We start from the raw sequence: 14097 nt of genomic DNA on the forward strand, positions 1-14097 counted from the left end.
GTTGTTGCTATTCCTTTCTTCGATCTCCTGTTGAGTTTGTAGGTGTTCAGAATGGTTTGATCCCTATCCAGCTGAATTCCTGAGAGGAGACGAAATCCAGGTCTCCTACTCCTCCGCCATCTTGCTCCGCCCCCCTGTACATAAGAATTTTTATGAGGAGTGATATATAGACTGGCAGTTCTCAAAGTTTTTGGCTCCAGGACCCTCTCCCACTCTTAAAATTCTTGAGGGATCCTGAACAGCTTTTGTTTATCAGTATTTACTCTATTAGAAATTAAAATTGAGAAATTTTTAAAACACTAATTCATTTAAAAGATAAACCAATTATATATTAACATTTTTAATAAAAATATTTTTGGGGAGGAAGGTGAAGATGGCGGCGATCAGGGTGTGGGTCCTGGGAGTCTGATGGCTGCAAAAGGGCAGCTGGTGTTGTTGGGTGCACAGACAGCCTCCCACATTACCAAGGACGTGCTCCTGGGACCCTATCCCAAGACCCCACAAGAACCGGCCACTATCGCCAAGAAGTATAATATGGGGGCGGAAGACTACCAACCAGTCAGATGACAGCATAGGGTGTGGCAACTACCCGAAGCTCCCTGACCACTCATGGCAGGAGAGGGGTCCATGGTATGACTGGGACCACCCAGACCTGAGGTTGAACTTGGGTGAGCCAATGCACTGGAACCTTGACATGTGTATCAGGAAACTTGTGGACACATCCCTCATGCCTGTTTCCTGAAATCCCATGTGTAAGCACCTCTTGGGTTTCGTGGTCTTCATGGTGTTCATGTTTTGGGTTGGGGAAACTTACCCCACCTACCAGCCCATGGGGCCAAAGCAATATCCTTATAATAATCTGTACATGGAACAAGGGGGCAATTCCACCAAAGAGCCGGAGCTGGTGGTTCTTTATGAGATTTTGAGGAGGTTTCATCAGCTTTGTACCCCCCCTTATTTCTAGAGATTTAACCTTAATGAAATCCCTGATAAAACTTAGTGCTGTGGTTTAAAAATCTTTCTTTTCTAAAGCAGAAAAAATTAAACGTAAATGATATTTTTGCGTTATCTTTTAAATGTCTGGCTTATTAGAAGACAGCCAGATTCCCATTTCTGCTTCTGTATTCTATGTCTTAAGATACATTGTTTTGATTGAAGTACATGTAGAAAGCATAGCCTGCACAAACAGTGATGCTGCAGCTTAGCTGGTACCATAAGACTAAGTGAAAGTGTTGTTACAGAAAACACAGTAAAGTAAATGAAGGAAGAATAGCTCTTGTCATATTTTTGTTTAGAGGTTTGCTCAATTCAGGGGTCGGGGGGATGGGTTCCTTCATTCTTTGAGTCCAAATTGATGCCTCACAGTCATCTTTTCAGAATACAGTCGATTCTCATTTTTCAGGAATTCATATTTGTGAATTGCCTACTCACTAAAATTTATTTGTAACCCCCAAATCAATATTTACCATGTGCAGAGTGGTGAAAAATTTGAATTGCCCCATGTGCTTCATCCCAACTGAGGTCCAAGAAGGTGATGCTCTGCTTTCTTGTTTCAAGCTCTCAGACTATAAGTATCTTTTTCAAAGTCTGTCCAGTTTTTCTCATTCTGGTGCTTTTTCTTGGTGATTTCACTGTTTCAGATGGTCCTCAAAAACAGTGCTGAAGTGCTGTCTAATGTTCCAAGTGCAGAAAGGCTGTGACGTACTCCTTAAGAGAAAATCTGTGTTAGATAACCTTTGTTCAGTCATGAGTTAGTGCTGTTGGCTGTGAGTTCAGTGTGAATGAATCAAAAATATATACTGAGGGGTGCATGGGTGGCTCAGATGGTTGGGCGTCTGTCTTCGGCTCGGGTCATGATCCTGGGGTCTGGGATCAAGTCCTGCATCTGGCTCCTGGCTCGGAGGAGATCCTGCTTCTCCCTCTCCCTCTGCCTCTCCCCTGCTCGTGCTCTCTCTCTCTCTCTGTATCTGTCTTAAATAAATAAAACCTTAAAAAAAAACAACAACAACCAATATATACTGAATAAGGTATCCTTAAAACAAGGTTATGTATTGATCATTTGATGAAGTGTGATCAGAGACTCACAGGAACCTAACTTTGTATTTCCCCTAAGAACAGTGATTCAGTATTCACTAATTCAGTGTTTGTGGCAACATTATAGACCATAACTATCTCAAGTAATGAGACTATTGAGATAAAGATAGTGCACCTGTGGCTTGAAAAAGTGAATCTTCTCCCTTCTAAAAATTAATGCTTCAGGGCACCTGCGTGGCTCAGTTGTTAGGCGTCTGCCTTCGGCTCAGGTCGTGATCCCAGGGTCCTGGGATCAAGCCCCACATTGGGCTCCCTGCTCGGCGGGGAGCCTGCTTCTCCCTCTCCCACTGCCCCCCTGCTTGTGTTCCCTCTCTTGCTGTGTCTCTTTCTGTCAAATAAATAAATAAAATCTTTAAAAAAAAATTAGTGCTTCTTCCTTAAATAGGACAGATTAAAATTTCATTTTAGAATAAAATAATACATTCTAAAACAATACCAGCTTTAGATACAATTTTAAAATTTAGAAAAGGTCGACTGAACGGACATGAGAAGAACCTTCTTTATACTCTTGGCTCCATTTTTGGCATTTTTATTCTAACGCTAAGGCTAGGAGGTTGTTCACAGTTGATATGTACGAGAGCTCAATGATACCCTTTACTCAGAACAGCAGAGCTTCCCCAGGGAGTGGTGCAGAGAAGCGGCTGTTGTGGGATGGGAAAAACCTCCGGGGCCACCACCTGTGTGGCTCTGGCATCAGTGTGAGGTCACCAGGGGATGAAATGTACAAATATCAAAGAAGGGCATTAGAGTGTCCGGTCCTACATCAGGAGGATGTTTCCATATCCTTGCCTGTTAGCCACAGTCCCATTTGTCTTACTATGTATTTAGCAGACACCAGGTATAATAGAGCAGGCAGGCACTTGGTTCAGAGAACAGCTTTGTTCTGTACACTGTTGTACCCTAGAGCCTACTACGAATTTGACATGTAGTAGACACTCAAGATCTGAAGTAGCGCATTATCGTTTCAGGGACTTGGGGTATGAGTAGAATGGGTGTAGCTTTAACCATCTTCCTGGATAGATCACCTTTGGCATGATGGGCATCAGTGCTTGTAGAACGTGTGGGGTTTGGAAGAATCTTACAGAAAGAGGGCCTTGGAAATGCAAGCAGTTCATAGTGTGAATTGTATTTCAGGCTATCCCTCCCTTTGAATTTGCTTTCAAAGATGAGCGGATCTCTCTTACTATCGTGGATGCTGTCATCAGTCCACCCATGGTTCCCAAAGGGAACATCTGCAAAGAGCTCAACATTTATCCAGCCGAATGCCGGGGCCGGAGGAGCACGTATCGGGGCAAGCTGACCGTGAGTACAAGTGACAGCGTGTGACCCTCACACTGTATGTTTGCGAGAATAAGGCTGATGCCTAATACAGTGTATACCACGGTTCTGCTTTCTTTGTACTGTCATCTAAAAGAGATACCATCTTCGAAATCTAAAGCATAAAATCATTTACTTTACGGCCTTCTTCCTTACTCTTTTAAAATACTTGTTCTTGTAGATCCACATAGTTTCTTTTTCTTAAGTATTTTTTCTCTCTCCTTTTCCTTTAGGCTGATATCAGCTGGGCAGTGAATGGAATCTCCAGAGGAATCATTAAACAGTTTCTTGGCTATGTTCCCATCATGGTGAAGTCTAAGCTTTGCAACTTACACAACCTTCCCCCCAAAGCCCTCATTGAGCACCACGAGGAAGCAGAGGTAACTGCGGGTGGCCAGTACACTGCAAGGCCAGGTGACGCTAGAGAAGGCCTCAGGTGGGGGTGAGAAGATACAACACGTGTCAGTGGGAGTCAGGTTTTCTTTCTCTGCTTCCGTTTCTGGATGGGGAAAATGGGGCTAGCTGCCTTGTGTGCATCCTGTGCGGGGCTCAGAATGAGGCTCAAAGGAGACGGTGTATGAAAAGTGGTGGTCCAGTTAGAGAACAGTATTACTGGGGGGGAAGCGTTGATAGGACTTTCCCAAATTTTCTGTAGCATACACATTTAGAGATGTCTGCTTTACCAGCAGTAAGATTGTGTGAGCGTATTAAATGCTTCCCCTGCCTTCTCTTTGGCATCTCTTTTAGCTGCATTAAGTGGTTTTGCAGTATTGAGTTGAAATGATCAAGAATACAGACTCTGCCTGCAATGGGAGACAGTGTAACGTGGTGGGATGAGGGTGATGGTGTCAGATCTGGGTTTGACACCCCGCCGCTCCACTTACCAGTTATGTGGCTTTGGGCACAGTCCATCTTTCTGAGCCTCCGTTTCCTCTGCTGGGCATAACAACGGTGCCACTCGTTATTATGAGGGTTAAATGGGGTGGAGACAGAGCAGCCCAGCATGCTTACGCCTGCTTCACAGTGGGGCAGTGTGTAGTAGCTTTTTATTTATTACAGAAATGTGATGCCAGAGCTATGAAAAATCGTTTCCTCTTTAGCTAATCTGAATGTCTGGTTTCCAGAGTTTTTGTACAAAGTTTTTTTAACTTATTTGGGAAACCTTATTTGCCTGGAAGCAAATGGCTATTGTTTTCATCTCTTTAGAGTAAGTTTTTTTGTTCTGTTTTGCTTTTAAATATCATTTGAAGACAAATCATTTTAGGGGACAAAAGGGCAAGTTAGGTCGAGCCTGTCCAGTGGAAGAAGTTACCCTGATTTTCTTCCGTACTTTTCTCCCAAGTCCCTAGAACCTTTTTAATGCACTTGAGAAGACTGTTAGTTCACACGCTGACAGTTTCCGAGGGATGTGTAGACCCTTTCGCCTCCATGTGCCTCCTGTGCACTTTGCACTATATCTGGCAGGTAGCTTCATGTTTACAATTAACGTATCTTTGTCTAACAAATTATAATTCGTCTCTTTGGCAGGAAATGGGAGGTTATTTTATAATCAATGGCATTGAAAAAGTCATCCGAATGTTGATTATGCCTCGGAGGAATTTCCCCGTTGCAATGATAAGACCAAAATGGAAAACCAGAGGGCCTGGCTATACTCAGTATGGTAAGTTGTAGTGACTTTTGGAATGTTCTCTTAGAAAAGTTTTGTTTCTTTTTCTAGTAAGCATTTCTGTGTTAAGATTTTATAGTGGGAAACCCTACTTTCTATTATGTATCATTTTTTCCATATTGAAAGAACACATGTATTTATGGTATTACTTATGAAGGTGGAGGTTGGCCTGACTTAACCAGAGGTAGGTATGGGCCTCAGAAGTCTTCTGGTGCAGGCTACCATGGCATTCCTCTTGGGGTCCCTGGCTGACAGCCACCTGGCCTCTGAGCACTCTCTGTGACAGTGCCTGGCTTCATAAGACAACATTTTACATTCTTGGGAAACCCTGCAGTTAAATAATTTATTCCAATAATTGAGCTAAAAATCAGCCTCGAATGGGATAGCCATACATATTGTATCTAGAATGATGGCATCTCAGCAAGTCAAAATGGCTAGTCATTTATTCTTTTGCATCACTGATGCAGAATGTCTTCGCAATTTTTGTTTAACACTGAAACAAGCTTAAAATCTAAAATTCTGCTTTTTTCCATTTGAACTCTTGGATCAAGCCATCATCTCTTGACCAGATTCCATAGGGTACGAGGGATATAAAATGCTATATGATCAGGCTCTGCAGGGTGCTAGCGATATAATGTGTTATAAGACATGGACCCTGGGAAGGAAACTTCGAAGTTGGATTAAATTTCTGTAGCTTTGGTTACTTTGAGAGGTTTTCAACCCAGGGAGATTTTGCACCCTAGGGGACATTTGGCAAGGTCTGGAAACATTTTTGGTTGCCATTCTTGGCTAACTTTGGTGATTTGGCTCTATTTTTAAGAGAGTAAAAATAATTCAGAAAAAAAACAATGATGGAAGCAATTATAGTATTACTGAGTTTCTGACTTCTTGCTTTGTTTCAATAGGAGTCTCAATGCACTGTGTGAGGGAGGAACATTCTGCAGTCAATATGAACCTTCACTACTTGGAAAATGGCACAGTTATGTTGAACTTTATTTATCGGAAAGAACTGTTTTTTCTTCCTTTGGGATTTGTACTTAAGGTGTGACTTCATGAATATATTTGTTTTGCTATGAAGAGCTTCCCTGGGGGGGTCACATTCTGTGCAGAATGGATGGATAGGGTCTCGTTAGCGGAGTTCATGCATACCAGCTATGCACTGCTCCATAACAAATTACCCAAATTTCAGTGGCTTAAACCATCAGTAAATATTTCCCTCTTACTATTTCTGTGGCCGGGAATTTGGAAGTGGCTAGGATTGGGGGCACGTCTGCCTCAGGGTGTCAGGAGATTGCAGTGAGATGTCAGTAGGGGCTGTGGTCGTTCAGAAGGCTGGACCAGGGCCGGAGGGTCCACTTCTAAGGTGGTGGGGGTCGCTCATGGCTGGCACGTCAGTGCGGGCTGTTGGCAGGAGGCCCCAGTTCCTCCGAGTGGGCCTTTGCACAGGCTGCTTGAGGTAGCTGTCTTCCCCGAGAGGGCTAGCCAAGAGAGCAAGGCTGAACCCACAGTCCCTTCTGTGACCTGTCCTTGAGAGTCACACGTCTACTTTTTCACCATATTGTCTTGGTCACACGGGCCAGCGCTGACTTAGTGTGAGAGGAGGCTATACAGTACCAGAAGGGGAGGATCACTGGGGCCATCTTGACGTCTTCTTATCATACAAGCCAGGCCTTATCTCGGAGAGTTCATTTCGATTCCCCAATAGTGGAGTGCTAATTTTTTTGAGTATTAGAAAAATAGAGAATTGTTACCTAATGGGTAAAATGGTTTAGTTATTACAAGCAATTAAAAAGAAAACTTTTTTCTGTTCTAGGCACTTGTCAACTTCTCCGATTATCAGATTTTTCAGGAGCTCATCAAAGGCAAAGAGGAGAACTCTTTCTTTAGGAACTCTGTTTCTCAGATGTTAAGGATCGTCATGGAAGAGGGTTGTTCCACACAAAAACAGGTCCTTAACTATCTAGGTGAACGCTTCAGAGTAAAGCTCAGTCTTCCTGACTGGTGTCCAAATGAACAAGCCGCAGAGTTTCTGTTCAAGTATGTGTGCTTTTGCTTAAACTGCTTTTTGTCAGGCGGAAGGTGTCAGTGGTTCTTTATATTGATTGTAGTTAGGGCTGGTGAGTCCGCTGGGGCTCAGAACGGACCTGCAGGTAGAATTCTGGTCTAAGGAAGTAGGGGCTAGCTCTGTTTCTATGGCCATCCTTACGTTTTCTTTTTATGGCAGTTTCATTTTATTTTATTGTACTTTTGTACTTTTATTTTGAAACAACTTCAGACTTCCAGAATTGCTGCAAAAATAGTACAGTGGACACTTTTATTCACTAGTTGTTATCGTTTTTATTACATTTGCTTTCTTAATTTCTCTGCACGTGAACACTTTTTTTTCTGCAACATTTGAAAGTTGTGAGCATGATGTCCCTTTCTTTCCCCAAGGCAAAGACTCTGTGTTCTGTAACCACTGGATAGTTCTTAACGCCATCCAATATGTAGCCACAAGTCCCATCTTGAGCCCTTGAATGGCCAGTGCAACTGAGAAACTGAATTCTTAAGTTTATTTAATTTTAATTAATTTAAATGTAAGTGGCCACATGGTGCTTGTCACGCCGTGTTGTCCAGCACAGCTCTAGACCTTGTGGCCATGTCCTATCCTTTTGCTCATGCTGCCAGTGAAGATGAAAAGCAATTTTTTGTTTGTTTGTTTGTTTGTTTTTAGATTTTATTTATTTATTTGACAGAGAGACAGCGAGAGAGGGAACACAAGCAGGGGGAGCGGGAGAGGGAGAAGCAGGCTCCCCGCTGAGCAAGGAGCCCGATGCAGGACTCGATCCCAGGACCCCGGGATCACGACCTGAGCTGAAGGCAGTCGCTTAACGACTGAGCCACCCAGGCGCCCCGAAAAGCAATTTTTTGAAAATGAGTAAAGCACTTCTAGTAAACAGGGATTGGGGACCATGGTCAGTAGATCATCAAGTAGTGGTAGCAGCTAAATTGTTTTAAGCTTTGCTTTCTCTTTTGACAGCCAGTGCATCTGTATCCACTTGAAATCCAATACTGAAAAGTTTTATATGCTTTGTCTCATGACCCGGAAGCTCTTTGCTTTAGCCAAAGGAGAGTGCATGGAGGACAATCCTGATAGTTTAGTGAATCAAGAAGTCCTCACGCCCGGTCAGCTTTTCCTCATGTTTCTGAAGGTAAGCGCCTACTGCTCTCACCCCGGCCGGCTGTCCCTCTCGTGGAATGGTGAAGCAGTTCCCCGCAGTATTGTTTCCTATGTGTTTATGATTTGTAGTGTGGGCATTTTACAGAGTCTGCCTTTTCTTTTTGTTTGTTTGCTGAGCAGTAAGGGACTTAATCAAAGATCTTAGTTTATACCAAATTCAGAAATTTCCCTGATGTTTCTTAGAGGCTAAGTGAGGACAACATCAAATCTTGGTCATCACGTTAATGATAACATGTAACTGTCCTAACGTGTGTGATCTCCTTACTTTTACACCAGCTTTGTTTTAAAAGCTTCTGAACCTCTGAATGTGGGACACAGTAAGAATCTTCAGGAAGGTACACGACAGTGACATGATCTGAATTACAGACTTCATCGGCCATTTCAACTGAGTGTTGCAGCAGAGATTGAGGTGTCCTGTGATTTCTGTGCTTGGTTCTGAGGGCTTCTTAATGGTGAGGGAGCGAGAGAGATTGCAGAGCTGCCCTTGCTGAACTTGAGAACAGATAGGCTGGGCCCCGTTCATCATCTTTTGTGGTGTCTCCCCTCCTACCCTAGGCACTGTGCTCAGGTTTATATGCCTCAGCCTTTCACCGGAAAGGCTGGTGAACCTCCCAGGAGGGCTTCTAAGAGGCCGCTCTGGCTTTTCTTGCTGTGTCGTGCACAGCCCGTACACACACGTCCCCAGTCACTCAACTGCATTTCTAAATCCCGAAAGTGGTAGCATCTAAAAAATGCGAGTTGGCAGGAAAACCTGACCTGCACTGCAGGAGGCTATTTATAATTTTTATTGATTCTACTTAGTGTGACAGTTTGTGTGTTTCACTGTAGAAATGTGTTTGATGACAAGTCAGTGCCTCAGTCTTCGTAATAGGTGTAGGTTTATGCACTTGCTAACTTTCTAAAGTCTGGAAAAAAAAATTTTTTTTTTTAAGATTTTATTTATTTATTTGACAGAGCCAGAGACAGCGAGAGAGGGAACACAAGCAGGGGGAGTGAGAGAGGGAGAAGCAGGCTTCTCGCGGAGCAGGGAGCCCAATGCGGGGCTCGATCCCAGGACCCCGGGATCATGACCTGAGCCAAAGGCAGACGCTTAACGACTGAGCCACCCAGGTGCCCCAAAATCTGGAAAATTCTTAATACTGAAATACATTTGGCCCAAGTGGTTCTGCAATGTACTGCTTCTTGAGGAAAAGTTTATTGTGAGGCTTAAATAAATATGCAGAGTGCCAGCATACAGTACGTGCCCAAGAAATGCTACTTGCTCACCTTAGCAAGTTAATGACAAAGTGACAGTAGGCAGACATGTGACAAGGGAGAAGAAACAGCTCCTCATTCCCCCAGTCTCCTATCTTGGGCTACAGAGCTGCTACCGGTGTCTCTGTCTTATTTTTACTTCCATTGTGTTTCAGATTTCTAGAAGAAGAAAGAATCAGTCTTTCCTACTGGTTTGTCAGCCATCTTGTATGTTGGGTGTCATTTGGAGACTTTGATCTCTTCTTAGTTATTTGTTTTTTCTTCTTCTTATTTTGTTAGGACAACGGGCTGCTGCTTGGTCTCAGAGCTTTGTTTTTGTTGTCTCTTTCTGCCTGTTGAAGCTGTTTTGACTGCTTGATAAGAGCATTTTAATGAAAAACTTTTCTAAAGCCAGAGCAAACCATTAATGTCGATAATCTTGACTGGGAGCAATTTTGCCCCACTCCAGGGGACATTTGACGGTGCCTGGAGACAGTTTTGATTGTCACAGCTTGGGGGGTGCTATAGGCATCCAGTGGGTTAGGGCCAGGGACACTGCTGGACATCCTACACGCATGCTCGGCCCCTAAGAACTATCCAGCCAAAATGTCAGTAGTGCCGAGGTGGAGAAACTCTGATCTACAGGTGTTTGTAGCTTCTGTCTTAAGAATGACCACCCATTGAAAGGCTGGTTTTCAGGTTTATAGGCCAGATGTTTTCCATGTCAAATGTATAAACTTAGTGGGCCTTTGTTGGCAGACCTACAGATTATGTGGGAGTAAATATGAAATGTGAATAGTTTGAATTTAATGGCTTAAATTGTATTTAAGGAAAAAATGGAATCTTGGTTAGTGTCTATTAAAATAGCTCTAGACAAGAGGGCTCAGAAGACGAATGTGTCCATAAACACTGAAAATTTGATGAAGATTTTTAACCTGGGAACAGACCTTACAAAACCATTTGAATATCTTCTTGCTACTGGGAATCTGCGTTCCAAAACAGGTAAAATTAAATCGATTGGCTACATTTTAGTTACATTTCATTTGCTCAGTGTAGATTTATATATTGCTGAGAGAGGTTCTCTTTGAAAGTGAACTTGTCCCTTTCAGTCAAGACTGATTTCATGTTGTAAATTTGACAAGTGTGTATCAGTCTGAAGGACTTGAGACAAGGCATCCGTAGAACTTCACACTTCTCATCGTCACATGCATCTCTGTGGCTCCTTCCAGAATACTAAGGACAGCGTCAATCTGTAAGGAATGGTCATTGGGACAGGTAGTCTGGGAGGGTTGTAGATACGTGCCCGTCCCTAAACCAGGTGCGTCAGAAAGGCCTACGTGGTCACTGAGGGCCCAGAAACCTGCTGGGTTTTTTTTTTTTAATTTTTTTTTTTTTTTAAGATTTATTTATTTATTTGAGAGAGCGAGAATGAGAGAGAGTACATGAGGGGGGGAGGGTCAGAGGGAGAAGCAGGCTCCTCGCTGAGCAGGGAGCCTGATGCGGGACTCGATCCCGGGACTCCAGGATCATGACCTGAGCCGAAGGCAGTTGCTTAACCAACTGAGCCACCCAGGCGCCCTTTGTTTTTTTTTTTTAAACAGATGGTACTGTTGCAGATTGTTCTTAGGAATAACAACTTCTTACATATTCTCTAGCCCTCTCTGATGAATCCCATTTAGTTACTTGCTGTTTCATACTCATTTAATGTTTCCCACTAAGGAGGTAGTAGTAGAGGAGAGAGGGAACGAGGGGCACTAATATAATTTGGGAAATCGGGAGTTTTACTGCCTTTTTACTACTAGTTTTGTAAACTCTTTCCACTCATTCGAGCTAATAAACTTTATAGTAACTCTGCGGTTTGTACTGTGCTCTGAGGTGTTTGTCCTCAGAGCCTCAAATCAAAATAGACTTGTATTTTTAAGTTGAGCCTGTTTCTGAACGATTTTTGTTTTATGAAGGTCTTGGCTTCCTGCAAGATTCTGGCCTTTGCGTTGTGGCTGATAAGCTGAACTTCATACGCTATCTGTCCCATTTCCGCTGTGTGCACAGAGGGGCCGATTTTGCCAAGATGAGGACCACCACGGTGCGCAGGCTGCTGCCGGAGTCCTGGGGCTTCCTGTGTCCTGTGCACACCCCAGACGGGGAGCCCTGTGGCCTCATGAACCACTTGACCGCTGTGTGCGAGGTCGTCACACAGCGTGTGCACGCGGCCTCTGTTCCCGCCTTGCTCTGCAGCCTGGGTATGTGGGGCGCGACTGGAAGTCGTTGGTTTGGGGGTGTGCGCTTTCACAGGTGCAGATTGTTAAGGTTTGCTTATTTGGGGGCTGAGCAGAGAATTCCAGCAAGAATTCTGTTTCCTCTTCTATGCAGGAGTTGGGCTGGTCTCTTGGCTCTTCTATAGGTCAGGTGCCTTTTTTTGAGAATGAGTGAAGAAGTTAAATGTTGTAGTTTTGTTCTTTCACCACCACCCCCCACCCCACGCCAAAAAAAGATGTCAAAGCGTTTGAAATAAAGCAGCATTCAGCATTTAATAATCAGAAATAACATTTGGGGTCACTCTCCTTGCATCTGATGGCTCAACCACTGCATCTCTAAGGAGGAAACAGTGTCATTTTGCAGGAAAACAGTTAAAAAGGAGTTGTCTAGTCTGTACCCTGATGTCATCAGAGACATAGCCTTTGTTCCCGGGGACCTTCTAGCTGCGCTCTCTGCTTTGGCTGAATGTCCTGGAATGACCACAAAAGCAAATACATTTCAGCAAGTAGGCAAATTCACAGGTATGGAATCCACAAATAATGAGGATCAAATGTAGTTAGGTTTTGGGGGAAAAGTTAATCTATTTACATGGTTCAGATCAAAATATAGAAGGTAGACAGTGGAAAGCCTCTCTTACACCCTTGTCCCCCAGCTGCTCTCCCCCCCAGACAGAGTCACTAGTTGCCCATGTGTCCTTGCTGAAATGACCTGTAAACACTCAAGCAATATAAAAATGTACTGGTTTAGAGATAAGATAACTAGAGGTCTAAAATGATGAAGCGGTTGCTGAACCCCTCTGGAGGGAGTTCTGGCTGTAGGAAAAAGCATTCCGAAGTGAGCGTTCTGTTTGTTTGTTTCACCAGGGGTCACTCCGGTTGACGGAGCTCCACCTCGACCGTACAGCGAGTGCTACCCCGTCCTGCTGGATGGCGTCATGGTTGGCTGGGTGGATAAGGAGCTTGCTCCGAGCATTGCAGATTCTCTCCGACATTTTAAGGTGATCTTGCGTCTTTGTGAATTGTTTTATGCCTTGATCTTGATTGTCAGTCCTTTTCTTGTTGTTGAGGTAGCCCCACAGCCATCTAGAGTGGTCGGGGGTCTGGAGGTCAGAAACTAATTCCACAAGTGCCCGTGTACCCCCAAAGTGGCAGGGTCTTGTCTTGTGCTGGCCTCATAGGTTGGGATCAGTGACAGATACTTTGACCTGAAGGAATTTTTTTTTTTGGGTAGTTTCCTTGAGGCCCTAGTCTAACAAATGTTAACTTTTTTTGTTTTGTAAATATTAGTGGCATAAAGGGAGCCTCAAATATCTTCTTTATATTTGAAGTAGTATTAAAGATAGGCAAGATATTAAGTCCTATCCTGTTGGCTTCTGGATCTTGAAAGTATATTAAAAAGTCAAAAAGAAAAAAAAAAAAAAGTCAAAAAGAAAGACATCCTTTAACTAACTTACTTGGAATTTTCCTAACAAGAGTGTTGCTATGAAGAGTGTTGCACTGAAGAATTGTTCTTTGGCAAGAGGATGAATTGTAGTTCATGCTCTGGTCTATTTGGTTTAGTTTTGGTTTTGTAGTTTTAAAATTGTTTTACTTTGATATAATTGTAAATGTAAAGAAGTTTGAATAGCACAAAGAAGTCCCATTACCCAGATCCACCAATTGTTATGTTTTGCTCCACATGCTTTATCCATTTGTATGCTCTTTATAAATAGGTACGTAGTTTTTTCTTCTGAACCATTTGAAGGTGGTGGACAGGCAAGACCCCTTTTCCACAAAGATTGCAGCATATTCTTCCTAAGAACAAGGAGTTTGTCTCCTCAATAACCACAGTATGCTTTTTAACATCAAGGAAGGTCAGGGTGGTGAAATGCTCTGCTGATACTCAGAAGATGTCAGTTGTCTCAGTCATGTCCTTTATGGCATTGTTCTTGCCATCCTGGGCTGGGACCCAGGCCGGCATCACATATTACATGTAGTTATCATGTTTCTTTAGTCTCCTTTAATCTGGAACAGTCCCTCAGCCTTTCAGGTCTTGACTTTTTAAAAAAAAAACTACAGGCCAGTTATTATATAGATATTCTTCAATTTATGTTGGTGTGGAGCTTTCTGATGATGAGATTCAGGATATCCTTTCAAGAGGCACATGATGTTGGCTTGTCCCACAACTGGTGATGTTAATTATGATCACTCTAAGGTTTTATGCTCTAGGTTGGTCCATTGTGCCATTACCAGTTTTCTGTGTAATTAGTAATTTGTGGAGAGAGATTTGGAAGCTACGTGAAAGCCCTTTCCCTCATCAGATTTTCCCCCTG

General features: G+C 43.3%; 1 protein-coding gene and 1 pseudogene across 1 annotated transcript; both read left to right on the forward strand.

Moving 5' to 3' along the window:
- Positions 1 to 141: 141 nt before the first annotated feature.
- On the forward strand, positions 142 to 3071 carry LOC145718502 (NADH dehydrogenase [ubiquinone] 1 beta subcomplex subunit 8, mitochondrial pseudogene; annotated as a pseudogene).
- Positions 3072 to 3204: 133 nt separating this feature from the next.
- Positions 3205 to 12951, forward strand: LOC102730735 (DNA-directed RNA polymerase I subunit RPA2). The gene is made up of 9 exons (XM_031022962.2): positions 3205 to 3396; positions 3645 to 3791; positions 4939 to 5071; positions 5983 to 6119; positions 6891 to 7114; positions 8097 to 8268; positions 10361 to 10532; positions 11489 to 11770; positions 12650 to 12951. The coding sequence occupies exons 1-9, from the start codon at positions 3307 to 3309 to the stop codon at positions 12901 to 12903; spliced, it is 1611 nt and encodes a 536-aa protein (XP_030878822.2). The 5' UTR covers positions 3205 to 3306; the 3' UTR covers positions 12904 to 12951.
- The last annotated feature ends 1146 nt before the right edge of the window (positions 12952 to 14097 follow it).

The sequence above is a fragment of the Leptonychotes weddellii genome, unplaced genomic scaffold, assembly GCF_054177405.1.
Source record: "Leptonychotes weddellii isolate Sample4059 unplaced genomic scaffold, ASM5417740v2 HiC_scaffold_1668, whole genome shotgun sequence".
NCBI lineage: Eukaryota > Metazoa > Chordata > Mammalia > Carnivora > Phocidae > Leptonychotes > Leptonychotes weddellii.